General features: G+C 49.8%; 1 protein-coding gene and 1 long non-coding RNA gene across 7 annotated transcripts in view; one reads left to right on the top strand and one right to left on the bottom strand.

The window, feature by feature from the left end:
* Window positions 1-276: 276 nt before the first annotated feature.
* LOC116089845 lies at window positions 277-6723 on the bottom strand. 2 transcript variants are annotated; one of them, XR_004118482.1, is made up of 2 exons: window positions 6301-6723; window positions 277-461 (listed from the first exon to the last, which is right to left on the bottom strand). It is a non-coding gene; the product is annotated as an uncharacterized LOC116089845 (long non-coding RNA). The 2 variants fall into 2 exon arrangements; XR_004118481.1 differs by lacking the exon at window positions 277-461 and adding an exon at window positions 4967-5410.
* A 62-nt stretch (window positions 6724-6785) lies between these two features.
* The window catches only part of Ccdc187 (coiled-coil domain containing 187), a 21913-nt gene continuing 13475 nt past the window's right edge, over window positions 6786-15223 (top strand). For 3 of the 5 annotated variants that reach the window (XM_031369409.1, XM_031369408.1, XM_031369407.1), the window contains exons 1-4: window positions 6786-7184; window positions 7582-8087; window positions 10152-10250; window positions 11746-11838. In XM_031369409.1, coding sequence (XP_031225269.1) covers window positions 7045-7184; window positions 7582-8087; window positions 10152-10250; window positions 11746-11838 — 838 coding nt within the window. In that variant the 5' untranslated portion in view covers window positions 6786-7044. The remainder of the gene's footprint in view (window positions 7185-7581; window positions 8088-10151; window positions 10251-11745; window positions 11839-15223) is intronic. The other 2 variants (XM_031369410.1, XM_031369411.1) reach the window with 2 other exon arrangements.

Genomic DNA, 15223 nt, shown 5'->3' with positions numbered 1-15223 from the left:
TTGAATACCTAAAGGAATTTCTTTCTCTTTTCTTCCTTCCTTCCTTCCTTCCTTCCTTTCTTCCTTCCTTCCTTCCTTCCTTCCTTTCTTTCTTTCTTTCTTTCTTTCTTTCCTTCTTCCTTTCTTTCTTTTGAGACAGGGTTTCTCTGTGTAGCCCTGGCTGTCCTAGAACTCGCTTTGTAGACCATGCTGGCCTTGAACTCACAGATCCACCTGCTTTTCTCTCCCGGGTCTCCCAAGTGCTGGGATTATGGCTGCCACCACACTGCCCCGAGCTGAGAAATTTCTTGATAAAAAAAAATTTTTTTTCTGGAGTGCTTTTTGGGTGGCAAGGGTGCTCTGTATCCTTCGGTGGCATCTCCAATAGAGTCACTTCACAAACAGCTTGGGGAGAGGGCACCACCTGCTGGTATCACCGGAGGTTGCAGCAGGAGAGGACCGTCACCACTGCCGTCTGGTGTCTAAGGAACAGGAGAAGGAAATCTGAGTAACAGCTTTGTCTTACACATTAGCACCCCAGTGGAAAGTTCAAATGTCACAGCCCTGGAAACATGTGGGTCCTTTACTTCAAAGACCCAACATGTGCTGCTTAAAGTGGCAGGGTTTGGGCAGGGCCTGAGCCCAACATCCTACTATCCCCACAGCCTCCTGTCACTGTCCCAAGGATTCCCATTCCAGCTACAGTAGTGGCTTTTCAGGCTTTGAGTTTGGTATTACCAGAGGGACCTTGGGTCATGTCTAACTGTGAAAAGTCTCCTGGCTTCTCTCCAGGGTTTGGTTCTGTTGCACAGTCTGCCTGAATCCATGTTTCAGAAACTGCCTGTTGGCATTCTGGGATCCCGAAGGGTTTCAAATGTTCTGGCTGCTGCCGCCCAATCAAGAGCTTGGAGCATGCCTGCAGCAGGCATCGTGAAGCAGCCATGAGCTGAGTCAGCATCAGGACCTGGGGAGAGCTCTGGGCCAGGCTGAAGATAAATCAGCACAACCTTGGGGTGGGGAGCAGAGAGGGTGGAGCTGCCTCAGGTGTGTGCACACACCCTTCCTTGCCTTATTCAACCTCTCTGTCTTTCCTCACCTCCAGGGGTCAGGTATACCCCGCTCTACTCTGCCTACAAGCCCCCACGGGGCAGCTGTACAGATAAGGCCCTGGCGCTCAGTCTCCCAGGTGCTAAGCAGGGATTGGGGGGAGGAGCCAGGGTTTCTCTGGCAACCCTTGTACAAGTCCGCCTCCCTCCCTGACTCCAGCCGAGTTCTTAGATACCCACCCACACTCCTGCTCCTAGGCTCCTGCCCTTCCCAGCTGCCCTTCCAGTGAGTGAGTACCTGGGAGAGGGTCCTAGCCCAGTCTTCCGGCTAGGGGAGACTTCCCTTAGTCTCTAGGGGGCGGGGCAATCCAACAGCAGAGTACCGGAGAGGGTGACAAGGGAGAGGTGGACAGGAGAAGAGTTAGGCTTCTTAGCTTTGTGGAGTTGGAGCCATCTTGCCCCACTGTTAGGAATCCCCTGCCCTAGATTGCAGTGTCCGCTGGAGGGCTGTAGGCACTGCCACTTGGCCGATAGTCCTGCTGGAATGCCCCCTGCCCCTGGAGGGGTTGTCTGTGTTAAGGGCTAAGGCAGCTGTGGAAACCCAGAGCTGGTGCTTATCAGATCTGTGTTCTGAACCCTTCAGGGAGGGGGTGCCCACGGGCTCCTTTCCGATGGATGTTCCCTGGCCAGGAGCTGGCATATTGCAAGCCCCTAGGAGCAGAACTCAGAAGGCTTCAGGTTCCAGGAGGCTGGAGGTGAATCATTGCTCTTCCTTTCAGGACTGTGGTGCCAGTGCTTTGCTCATGGCTTCCGGCAAGGAGCCAGAGCTTGGTGATATTCTGGCAACGGTCTGAATGCCCCAGGTGGTGGCCTACTAAGAACTGTTGTCTACAGAAACGAGGACTACCAGAGCCTATTCAGCAGGGACTGCTGTTGTTGGCTATGGAGGGGATGGCGGGGACGACAATAGAAAGGGCTGGCAGGCCTTTGCCTCCTGTTGAGGCTTGCACTAGTAGTGGGTTGGGGGTTTCTTCTTGTTGCCTTCACTCTGACAGCATGGGTCCCCGGCTTGCTGGGGACCTTAGTGGGGCAGGGACAGTGTCTCCCAAAGTTTATTGGGCTGTTGTGTCACAGTTCTTGGTTACTTGGCAGAGGGAGGAGCTTTGCAGGAGCCGAGTTGTTGTTGGCTTGGAGAGGCACTCCCTGCATCTGTGCCTGCATTTCCTGCCACCTCCTCTGAGGAGAAGACAGGCATTTGTCCGCTCCACTTCTCTGCTTCATCTCCACTCTTTCAGCACTTGCATCTGGCTCCCTGCATGGTACCATTCTTCCCAAATCGCTTCTATTGTGTTGGGCACACTTGCATCTGCTACCTCTGTGTGGCCATTGTTCCCTGGGGCTCAGATCAGCCAGAGGCATCAGTCAGCTTCCCTAGAGAGCAGACAGTTGGAACTGACTGTGGAGATAGAAAGATAGGCTCACAAGATTTAGAAGTGCACCCAAATCAAAACCCTTAGCCACAGAGCTGGCTGGACCTGTGTTGCAGGGGTGTGTGTGTGTGTGTGTGTGTGTGTGTGTGCGTGCGTGTCTGTGTGTGTGTGTTTCTGTGTGCTATGTGTATGATGTGTATGTTGTGTGTCATGAGATTTGTGCTTTATACCCAGGGTGTCCCTGCCATCTGCTGGTTATTCCCAGCTGTGACCTGCTTTGGTCTGTGGAGCCAGGGTGCTTTTGTTAGAAGCCAGAGACCCTGCTCCTTTTCCTGGCTGTCAATATTATGGTGTGTTCAGGGTAGGACTGTGGCAGCTGGAGATGCTGATCAGGCTGCAGTCTGGGCGGTCTTGTTGGCGGTTGGGTACCATGCCAACGTTAGGACGCCAGACCTGAATCACTGTTGCTGTGGAGTACACTGAGATCAAGCTCTAGAGCGCTCCACGGTGATGGGTGTGATGCCCTGCTCCCCCTTCACGGTTCACTGACTGCCCCAGTCTGCTCTGGGTTTTTCTTTTCCAGCAAGGAGGCGGTGAGAAATAAACAATGGGGCTAATTAGAGTCATTGCAGGCTTCCAGAAGAAAGCCCCTCCCTGTGCGCTGCCACCTGCCCACCCAGACTGTAGCCTAAACATAGCATATGCTGTTGGCTAAAGCCTGCAGGGGCCTGAGGGGAGGTGCCTCTTGGCTACGCTGGCTGTCCGGGTAACGGTAACTGTCACTCATGGTCCTAGGTGGTCCATGGAGGAACTGGACAGTGGTCTGGGCTCTGACATGCATAGACAGAAAGACAGACAGATAAAAATTCTAAGCCCAGCCAGGTGAGCACCTTGTAATCTCTGCACTTCTGACCTCCCAGGAGCCCTGGGAAGGCTCTGTCCACTCTACTAAGGAGCAGACAGAGGCCCAGGGTTCTGAATGAACTTTCCTGAGGTCACTGACCAGAGTCCTCTTTCTGCTGGACAGATGACATGTGACTATTCTTCTGGATTTTCCTCCTATCCTTTTCCTGATGAACTGTCCCTTAGGTGAAATCCTACATGGTCCCAAGGACCCTCAGGTGGCTGCTGCTGGCTGCAGGGGTATGACAAATGGTAGAGAGGATTTGGAATTCTGGATATGACCTGTCAGGACCTTAGACATGTGACTTAGTCCCTCTGGTCAGTGGGCTTTATAGGGCTGTCAAGGCATGACACAAGGTCAAGGCTGCCAGTGGTTAACATAGTCCCCAGCCTTTCAGGGGTCTCTGTGAATGCTATGAGAGGGATATGGCCAGTACTAGCTGCTAGCAAGGCTATACACAACCCTGTGGGGGCCCTGCTCTTTGAGGAAGGCAGAGGGAATCTGGTAGGTACCACCAATGTGGGATCAGTATGGGGATCCTAGTCACACAGTAGGATGGTAGAAGACTACCCTCCCATGAGCAGTGAAGGAGGAGGCAGGATGAATGGGGGCATGTGTGGCCTCTGAAGCTAAGCTGCTGCCTTATACCTATGGAGACAAAGAGGGTGGTAGGTCAGGAGCCCGAGGAGCAGGGTCCTGAGGGGCTCAGACCTTTACAGCCTTGCAATGAGTTTTCAGGTTGGCTGATATGCTGCCTGGCCTGAATGGGGCATGCGTGCTCTTTTTCATGGTCTGGGCTATAGTCTGCCCAGAGGCCATGGAGCCTTGCTCCTATCTACCCTGTGGCAGACACAGTGCAGAGTTTGGTCGTGCCAGCTGCTGTGGCAGTCCTAGGGCAGGGTGGGCAGTCGGTAGATTTTATCCTGCTGTGGACTGGGTATCAGCAGAGGTTAGCTTATGGTCCAATTTGGAGCTGCAGCTGAAGCCTCTGGTGAGCCTGGACTGTGAGAAAGGACATGGCGACAGTCTTCACTGAGCTGTTGTATGTCAAGGCTGAAAGATACAAGGAAGGGCAGAATGCCAAGCTTGTGGGGTGGCATAGGAACTCCCAGCCTGGAGGATGGTGGCAGCAGACAGGATGTGTGGGAGCCATTTTTCAGTGTGCTGCTTTTGCTCTGCATGCTGGGTATTATTTTTCTGTTCGTCAGGCATTTGTTGTAATTACTCAGTTCAAAGCGACATCCATGCATTGGCTCTGGCTAATCTGTTTTGTTTATGGTGGGACTTTTTTTTTTTTTTCCAGACAAGTCAAGCTCCAGTTGGTGGAGACAGCTCAGCCCCTAAGCAGCTTCCTGTGGGTGAGAAACAGGGCTGCTAGCCAGGGAGGAAATTCTGTCTCCCCTTCTCAGAACCACCCTGTTCATCCGCCACTAGGAGAACATTAACAGGACCTCATCAGCTCCTTCATGCCAAAGGTAACCGTTATTCCAAGTTGTTGTGTGACAAAAAAAAAAAATGTTTCCTAGGGATATGCAGCACACCTCTCTACTCACTCCAGATAGATAGACCATGACTGACTCAAAGTAGGGACACCACAGAAGTCTAACTTGGTGAACCAGTGAGCTTTATTGAAGTCAGTTACAGGAATGTGAGTGAGGGGTCACTTACAGGAGCAGAAATGACTCAAAGACAGCTGCATGACCAAGGTCCGCCCCGGCATGGGTGACAGTTCATAGAGCTGGGAATCTGGAGCAACTGTACAGTCTGCAGGCAACTCAACAGGTCAGAGAGTGTCCTCTGGTCTAAAACTCTTCTAGGCTGCTCGACTGGTTTCTGCTTCTCCCAGGAAGTTGGTTTGGTTTCAGTGTGCTTTGCTTCTCTGACAGTGACTCTCCACAGTCTTTATTGCCTCCTGGACCACTGAGTAAATTTCAATTTCAGGGACTTCCTGAAGCATTTTTGAGTTGTTCACCTCCTTGTTTTAAGAGCCTCCCTTTAGTTTGGAATGTTTCAGTCTTGGAGGAAACCATTCCCCAATAAAGGTCCAAATCCTGGAAGATTGAATAGGCCTGGTACTCCAGGGCTGACCCCTATCTTGCAGGCAGCAGGGTGGGAGACAGGGGAGCAAAGACCATCAAGGATGTTCTGGGGAGGATCTCTAGAGCAGAGAAGTCTGAAGCAGAGATCTCTTAAGACCCCAGAGTGGAGTGATCCAGCTTCCTCATGTCTTGACTTAGTCTGGTATAAGCCTAACTGGCTGTCTCGTCTTAGGAGGTACATGCCATCTTTGGAGCATGTCTGGGGATCTAGAAGGCCTGTGCTTTTTTCTAGACAACTAAATATACTTGATGCCATCCTGCAGTTCGCTTACAGAGACCACTGAGGCCATTAGGGAACATATGAGTGGGGTCTGCTCCAGGACCATGGGAGTAGATGAGCCCCAGCAGGGCTGATCTAGGCTACGGCAGTCAGGCAGAACCATGCAGTTACTATTGCCAAGAGGAACACACACATGGCTATACTAGTTCACCTTGGCCCCCAGGTGGCAGAGCTCACCTTCCACATCCTCCTGCCTCGGCCCCACAGCAAAGTCAGATCCCCATGATGGGCATGCTGCCCACTTCCCTAAGGGTGCCCCAGGGACAGCCAATTGGAAGGCCTCTTCTCCCTCAGTCATGGGGAAAGTGGTAGACAGAAAAGTTGGCACCAGATGTGCCCAGGGTCCTGAAACTTGACTCTGGATCCTACCTATTCTGTACTAGAATGTCCTGGCTCTGAGGGAGAGACTAGGAGCTGGTGACATAAAAGTAGTCTCCTCTCACACTCAGGAAGTCTGTCCTTGGATTATTATCTCCAGGGATTCATGTCCCTTCCCTAGATCAGACCCTTTAGAAACAGCCTCAAGAATGAAGGCTAGCTAGCTCAGTGATAAGAGGCTCACCTGACATATGCAAGCCCTGTAAACCATCTCTAGTGCCATTAGGAAAAGAAAAAAAAATCAAGTCTTAGGTCTTCTTCGTGCTGCCTGGTCTTCTGTTCTCTTGGGAAGAAAAGCTTCAAGCGAGGTAGGGTTCTGATCCTGTCCACACCTTAGCTTCCCAGCCAACAGGGCGGAGGCAAGACCGCAGAGGGCTTATGAGGTGCTCACAGTCCTCAGGGTGGGGTGTAGTCTCTAGTGTCCAAGGTTATCCTGCTTAGAGCTGGGATTTGAGTCTTTTGTCCTTGGAATTGTGCTGACCACAGGGATTCCTGACCAGAACTCCTATTCTTCCCATCATATTGACTTCCAGAAGTCTCTGTTGAGTGTGTGCTCCCTAGAGTGTCAGGGGCAGCTGGCTACTAGCTAGAGCCATGAGTAGTTGAAGCCACAGGCTATCACTCAGTGACACGGGGTTATTATGCTGTCATGGGCCACCTAGAATTCTCTCCCACCCCATGACAAGCAGCTCACCAGGAAATCCCACAGCCATTGTCTACCCAAGACTAGTACTCATTGTCCCTACCCTCCTTCAATGACTGTCCTCAGCGTCAGGGGACCAACGCTGGACAGTATCCAGAGCAAGGCAGTGGCCAGTCCCTGATGGGTGCTGTGTGGTAGACCTGCAGACTACCATGTGATTATACTGTTAGACCCAGGGCCCCAGGTGGTGTGGCTTGCCATCTGTACTCTCCTATCTCAGCTGTAATGACAACCCCGCTCATGGGTGTACTGCCCACCTCCTTAAAGGCAACTTTGCAGAACTGTTCCAGGGGAGACCAGCAAGAAGGCCTCTACTCCCTTAAGGCCATGGGGAGAATGGCTGGTCGAGACAGCACCAAGCCCAGGTAGCGTTTGGGTAGACAGGACAAGAGCACCAGCAATGCTAGTGGTCTTGTGATTACCTTTCCCCAGGAGCAGCTTGTTTGTGGGAGGTAGGAAGATACAGAGGTAGAATGTGTGGGTCCCTTGCCAAAACTTGCTTGTGCCTTTGATTTTGACCTGGCTACTCTAGCCTCAGTTTTCTTGTGCATGAATTAAACTGATCATGGTACCTACCTTAAAAGGTTGTAGTTAGTGTCTGAGGGAGAATGTCAGGGGATGCCCATGTGTCAGAGGCATTTTCTGGTCCCTCGTGTCTTAGGCTGTGAGGTAGAAACAGGGAGAAAAGGGTGTTAGGGATTATAGGACTCCATTCATATGAGATGCTGAGCTCTGACCAGCTGTGTTGCCCTTCTCTCCAAGGGATGAAGTGTTCGATCCACATGCAGCCAAGGACAAGCTTCTGGCTACAACGTTGAGGTGGCCTGTCCTCTCCCAGCAGCTGAGTCCACCTCAAACAGTTCCCTATGTGGCCTGGTCTGATAATATCAAGGAGCCAAGTCCCTACATGAAGGCCTGCAGCCTGCCTATGTGGTCTCCATGCTTGGACACCAGGGACGTGGACAGCTCAGTGTCATCCGGCAGAATGTCTGGCTCCTCAGGGGGACATGAATCATGCACACTCTTCCATGGGCCCTGGAAGGAAAGGTCACCCCTGGTATTGGGGCCCCAGCGCCAGCCCAGGAAGAGTAACGCTCGTCTGGAGCAGTTGAGGGACAAGATCCGAGCCCAGGCACAATGTCAGGCTAGCTGTGCCTCCCTGGGCACCTCTGCCCTCTCTAGTGCCTCATGCCTCTACAAAAACTCGACAATGCTACAGCAGAAGACCCCCAAGGTGACAAATGCTCTTCCAGTGCCCACTTTCCCAGGTCAGTGGTTGCTTTGCCCAGCAGGTGTGGGCCATAGCTATGGGGAAAGTGGAGGGCAAGTAGTAAGGTTATGTGTGTATGGCCCCCAAAGGGTTTGAGGATTGGGAGAGCAGTGTAGCTTGGGGGTGGGGCTTCTGAGCTGAGTTTAGGATTCAATGAGATTGAGAGGGATGGTGCCATGGAAGTCAGAGGCCCAGAGGGCCTGTGGCGTTGTACAAGGGACTTACTGTTTGTCCCTGAAGCCTTAGGGACCGTTTAAGCATGCCTGGACACTGTCAGGTGTAACGAGCAGAGCCAGTGTGGGATTTAGAAGGCCTGCCTGCCACCCGTAAGCAAGAAAGGTTCTGTTTTCTGGAATGGGAAGGGTGGGTGTCACTTAAACAAATACCTGAAGAGCTTCCTGTTAGAGATTCTGGAAGCTAGGCAGCTGCCTAAGTATTTTTCTAAGGAGGAAGGGATCTGTTTTGTAAGGCAACAGCTTCTTTTTTAAAAAGCCATGGTAAAATACATAACATAAAATTAGTCATCTCTACTGTTTAAAATGTATCATATTTATCTATTTCTGCATATATGTATCTGTATGTGGGGAGCATTGCCACAGCCTAGTTGTGGGGGGTCAGAGGATGGCTTGCAGGAGTCAGATTCTCTCCTTTCACCGTGTAGGTCCTGGGGATCAAACTCAAGATGTGAGCCTTGGCAGCAAGCCCCTTTACTTGCTGAGCCATTTCACCAGTCCCATCTCTACCATTTAAAAATGTTCTGTTTATTTCAGGCAGCCAGTCCTTGTTATGCAGCCATTACTACCATCCTTCTCCAAAAGTCCCATCCTTCACCTTCACCCCAACAGCCTCCCCCTCCCCAGTCCCTCTTGTCCCTGTGGGTTTGATGACTCTGGGCACCTCATAGAAATGGGATCCCATGGGACTTGTTCTGTGACTCTCTTTCAAAAATAGAAACATATTTGTATCTGATGAAACAAAATCATCACTAGCTCCCATGAGCCTTTCCCAGCACATTGCCCTGGTCAGTTTTCTGAAGTTTGTCCCTGTGTTAGTATACCACCATTACAAAGTACCTGAGAAAAATATCTGAGAAGAATAACCTAGAAGAGGAAGGATTTTCTTTGGCTCATGGTTCAGAGGCCTGCAGTAAGGCAGAGCTTCCTGGTATAAGGGCATGGTGGAGCCAACCTGCACGCCACACGGTGAACAGGAAGCAGAGAGACAGATAGGAAGGATCAAGAGATAAGCTGTTACCTTCCTCCTGTCAGGATCCCTAGCCCTCAGCCAGAAACCCATCAATGGCTTGACTCATTCCTAGACTTAGTATCTGGTCACCTCATGTAGCATCACCATCTGGGATCAAGCCTTCAACACAGGAGCCTTTGAGACCTTTTAATGTCAAAACCATACCATTCTGCCCTCGACACTAAAGGCTTGTCTTGGTGCAAAATCCACTTAGCCCATCTCCAAGAAGCTTGAAGAACTTTGGAATTGCTAAAAGACCCGGTCAAGTTTTCCTCAGAGATGCAAGGCAGAACGTTTGGTTTTTCCAAGATACAATGTGTGTGTGTGTGTGTGTGTGTGTGTGTGTGTGTGTGTGTGTGTGTGTAGTGGGCACATGTGCTATTGCAAGTGGACGTCAGAGGGCAACTTTGTAACATTGGTTCTTTCCTTCCATCTTTATGTGGGTTCTAGGGATTGAACTCAGGTCACCAAGCTTACATAGCCATGTGGTTTTACCTGCTGAGCCATCTTGTTGGCCCCAGGATTATCTTGATTATATTAATCAGGTGGCCACTGTGAGTGGCATCATTCCCTGAACCTGGATCTTAGACTGTATACAAAGGAGAAATTGTACCTGTGAGACAGATGGCTTTGTTTGTAGATGTTTGTGTTGGTTTTGTGTGACTTTTAAATGACAATGGTATGTGTTCTGATGGCCTTGTGGGATGTGTTTTCTGGCTTGTGGTGTTGAGTGAAAGAACAGTTTGAAGGTTTCCAGGGGTTCTAAACTGGAAATTATTTCACTATGTATTTGTCTCTTCTTTTGATTCATCTCCAGGATCAGGCATTCTTCGTACAGCTGAGCATAGAGGCAAAGACAGGGCATCTCTCAGCTTGAGACGGGAGCTCTCAAAGTTTCCCCAGCATCATACCTCAGGTGAGTGGCTCTGGGTTGGACCCTGATTCTAATAAGGACACTGGCTAGGAAGGGGTCATGCAGGGATTTCCTAGGAGCCTGGGTTCTCATGCTATGCCTCTCAAGAGAAGGAGTCAAAGTAGGAATGTAAAGCAGAGACGTCTTCTGTAGAGAAGGTCAGGCCCAGGCCCTTCCCACATCCTTGTAGGCCAGCCTGTTCTGAACCCACACCTCTAGATCCCTGCCAGACTTGAGGTTCCTTATTCCACTTTGTAGATGGAAGGCAGTACTCAAGTTATCCTTGACTGGCCCAGGGGTGCTGAATGACGAGAGGAGAGTCAGAAGACTTTTAGATCTTGACAGCTATGATTTTGCTCACTTTCTGGTCAATAATAAAGGGGTATGGAGCGGTGGCAGGAGCCTCATCTCTGTAAGGACTTTGGGCTCACATGTTGCCAGTTAGACTGCATGTTAGAGACTCAGGTTGTGCAGACAATTAGGAGGTTTTGGAGATGCAAGGGAGGGGAGGAGAAGCATATGAAAACAAGTACTTTGGGATTTCCTCAGATCATGGAGACCCTGTACAATTTGGGAATAGGAGGGTTTTTCATGGAAGGAGGAAGTGGTAAGAGGCAGGTCCCTAGAGAGATATGAAGGCTGTTCAGTTGACACCCATTGGACAGCAGATAACAGGGGCATGCCCTGCCACGTGAGCCAATGGTAGGCAGGGTCACAAGCTGTCTGATGGATAGGCCAGACAGAACCTTCTTTGGCCTAGTACTGTCTTCTCTTTTGCCTTCCTTGAGATCCTGTCCTTTCAGCTTGTCTGATAACCCGGCATCCTTTCTCTACCACGAGTGTGGCCACTGGGCCACAGGTCAGGTTCAGAATGCAGAAGCCACAACCCTCCCAGGTTCCCAGCTCTTGGCTGGTACATATTCTTCCCTGTTCCTCTGGAAGCAGGATAGGATAAGCAAGAAAGCCTTGTACCCACTACCCTACTTCCCGTCTCTGTGGATCTGATGATGCTGGGAATGTCACATGACTGGAGTCCCACAGAACATGTCCTCCTACCTCCGATTCTCCACCACTTCTCTTCTTCCTCTTCTCTTCCTCTTTCTTTTTTAAGCAGGACCTTACTATACAGCTCAGGTTGGCCTTGAACTCTAGATCTTCCTGCTTCAGTCTCCCAAACAGACGATTTGACCCTAGTTAGTCAGTGAACTTGCTGTGGGATATTGAAGGGGCTCTCCCATCAGAGTGATGTCATCATAATTGTCAGTTAGAGACTGGACCCTTTAGCTCCAGCCTCCATCCATCCTCCTTCCCTGGTGGGAGCTATGTCCAGGGCAATGATGTTATACTTGGATTCCCTTGGGGCTTGGCTCATTCAGTTATTTATTTGCTCAGCAAATGCAAACCCAGGCCCTAGTGTCAAGGTGAGTATATTGCCTACTTACAAAATGTTGTCTGATTAAGATTCTCTCCCTTCCTCTCTCTCCATTTCTTCTCCCAGTTCCAAGAACAAACTTCAAGAGGGTCAAAAATGCTTCTTGCAAAAGAGAGATCTCAAAGTCATCTATTCTCCGCAGGACTGCCACAAGCAGAGGTGAGGTTTGATACTTCAGACCCCAGAGTCTGTGAGTCTAGCTGGTGAGGGTGACACATTGCTCTTAACTCTATGCTGGGGACATTGGCTACCAGGGGCCACCTGGTTTGCTGTATATGAGGAGTTTGGGGCCCTGGGATCTGAAGGTTCCTTGCCATGAAATGGAAGTCTGTAACTCCCCAAGTGATGTGAGCTGTCCTTATGCCCCTGCAGACTGGAATGGCATAAAGCCATCTGGCCAAGCTCCTCATGTTCTCAGCCCATTGTTCATCCAAACAGTGGCATGCTGGGAACACTGAGTAACGTGGTACCCCTGCCTTTCTTCTTGTCTGAGGTGTGTTGCTGCTTTGCTGCCCTCCCAGGTAGCCTGGAAAAAGGTGTGCCTTCCTAACTTGGGATCAAGGATTACAGGTGGAAGCATGCTTGGTGGTACCTAAATCTCTGTGGCTCTGTGAGCTGTCTGAAAGTGCTCTACCCTGGCCTATGTGGCTGTCAGTTTTATGGCAGGTCTTCAGGGGATCTAGTTAGTGACCCTGAGGGTGATCAGCTTTGATCTAGGATGCCCCCTTTCCTGAACTTGGATCATTACAGAATCCCAGACTCCTAGTCTCTATATAGACTGCTGCTTCTATAGCTTGTGGGGTGAACCAAAGAGGTCCCTCCATCTAGCTGGATCCATGGACCCCCAAAGGAAGGCCAGATGTGAGTATTTTGAGATTGTTGGGAGAGAGTCAAGCAGAGTCTAGACTGTCTTTGAGGTGTGCTGGGAGTGAGGTAGCTTGGCTCCCATTGTGTAGATATAAAAACTGAGGCCCAGGGAGGCTTGGCAGCTCATTCAGGACCACAAAGGCAAAGACTTGGGCTGGGCCTGACCCATCTGGCTCTAGACCTGTGCTCCTTACTAGAGCATCAGGTGTATTCTGAGACCATGCCTGAGCCCTTTTTGAGGCTCCCTGCTCCAACCTGACCTCAGCAATGCCACTAAGACTCCCCAGGTGGGGAGATGGCTTGTGATTATTTGGGCAGGACTGGTCATAAAGGCCACACAGGATCTGGGAGTACTTTTAAGCTGCCTTTTGGACTCTCTCTGCCTCAATTTCCCCACCTCATGAGGTCACCATTCTGGACCCACCAGCATGGGTAGCATGTGCTCTGTGCACAACCTCACTTCCATTTCTGTTCAGTGTCCTGCCTCCCTTGCTCCCAAGCAATCTCTGTCTTCTAATGAGTCTTTGCCTAGCACACACTATGCTTAGCAGAGGGTGGACATGAGTCTTCCAGCTGACTAGAGGTGACACAGGTCAGGAAAGACAAACACCTCTGGAATCCGAGACTGAGAGACAGGAAAACTACAAAGACGACTCTGGAAGATCCCCTGAACATGCATAAAGTATGGCCATCTTCCAAATCGTCATCTCCCTCATCCGAAGCTTTCCGTTGTTTTGTTTTAATGGCTTGCTTGAAAAATGACCTGCCGTCTGGCTGACATGGGGTCAGAGGGCGCGCCACCAGCTGCATTCATCATCGTAGTCACCGTGTCACCCTGATGGTAGTGACCATTAGTTTCTGTCAGTGACGAAGCCACAGCTGGGCTAAGGAGAGATGAGTTTGGGTTCAGGGGTCAGAGCTACAGGACTTGGGAATTGGATGAATTAGAAATTTGCTGTAGTTAACAAAAAATTAAATCACAATAGTTATAAAATATTCATCCATCCGGGCCAAAGGAAAATGAAGCCCGATATTTAATTTCAGATTATATCACCTTGCTTTGCATTTTTTATCATAGATTAGGTCGGCCTGGAGCTTTGACAGGGCACTTGGGGACTCCATCCATTTCCACAGATTAAAAATCCTCCCATAAAAAAATTAATTGCCATTAAACTGTTCAGCAGAAGAAAAAAATGTGCCCATCAGGACCCATTTATCGACCAGGACTCCTCTGGTGGGCTAATGGGAAGGCTGGCTGGCTGTGAGGGAGGCCAGTGGGGCCATCCTCCCTCCATGGTGCCTCTGGCCCAGTGCCTTGCAGAGAGAGCGTGATCAGCTCGATGCATCACCAAAGGGTAGGGCTGAGATGCTCGGGAAGTTCATCCTCATCCTTACTGTGGCCTGGATGTGCTCAGCACAGTCAAACCTCACCCCAGACTCCAGAATTCAGCCTGTGTTCCCACCTGCCTGTGAAGGCAGCAGCTGTCTCTGGCTATGTCAGGAGGCACCATTAGGTACAGTCCCCTCTCTTACAGATGGGAAAGTCCAGGCACTGGCCCTACAGCCATATCTGATGAAGAGCAGCTGGGCTTAGCCTTGGCTCCAGAATTCTGAGGCTCCAGTATTGATTGACCTTTCTTGGCCTAGGGTCCTGTTCTACTGGGGAATGTCTTGTTTTTGTTTTTGTTTTTGTTTTTGTTTTTGTTTTTTGAGACAGGGTTTCTCTGTGTAGCCCTGGATGTCCTGGAACTCACTCTATAGACCAGGCTGGCCTCAAACTCAGAAATCTGCCTGCCTCTGCCTCCCAAGTGCTGGGATTAAAGGCATGCGCCACCACCATCCAGCTCTGGGGAATGTCTTAAACTGTTTTCATTCAGGGATGCAGCCATCTACTAAAACAAAAGCACATTCGCATACTAATGGATGCATATTTACTTACATATTTTGCATAAAGGATTAAATCTTTCCTGAATATTTGATACTGAAGAGTGCACAAACATCCTCGAGTTTTTTCAGAGTTGATTGATGTGTCAGGTGTGTGTTTAGGGCTATTTTAGAAATTGTTGGAAATTCTGTCCTAATCCCCAGCCAGTGTTCACTTAACAGGTTTTTTTTTTAATTTATTTTATATGCAAGTGTTTTACCTGCGTGTATGCATATGTACCATGTATGCTCATGTATGCATATGCACCATATATATGCCTGGCTCCTATGAAGCTGGAAGAAGGTGGGTAAGGGCGTAACAGGTCACCCGTGAGTCACCATGTATGGTGCTGAAAACTGAACCTGGTCCTTTGGAAATGCAGCCAATGCTCTTAACAACTGAGTACCTCTCCAGCCCCTTTAGGGCTGGTGAGATGGCTCAGCGGCTAAGAGCACTGACTGCTCTTCCGAAGGTCCTGAGTTCAAATCCCAGCAACCACATGGTGGCTCACAACCATCTGTAATGAGATCTGAAGACAGCTACAGTGTACTTACATATAATAAATAAATAAAATCTTTAAAAAAAAAAAAAAAGAACTCTTTAAAGTGAAACTGAAGTCAGCAACTCAAAGAGCAGTTTTAAAAATCAAACACTCAAGGGAAAAATAGTCCAAGAGGACTGATTTGAGACTTATGTACTGAGGCATGATCACAGGAAAAAAGAAATTTTTGTTTGTTTGTTTGATTGTTTTTT

This window comes from Mastomys coucha, unplaced genomic scaffold (assembly GCF_008632895.1).
Source record: "Mastomys coucha isolate ucsf_1 unplaced genomic scaffold, UCSF_Mcou_1 pScaffold15, whole genome shotgun sequence".
Taxonomy (NCBI): Eukaryota; Metazoa; Chordata; class Mammalia; order Rodentia; family Muridae; genus Mastomys; species Mastomys coucha.
The sequence above is the reverse complement of the archived record's forward strand: the minus strand, read 5'-3'. Positions and strand labels throughout refer to the sequence as shown.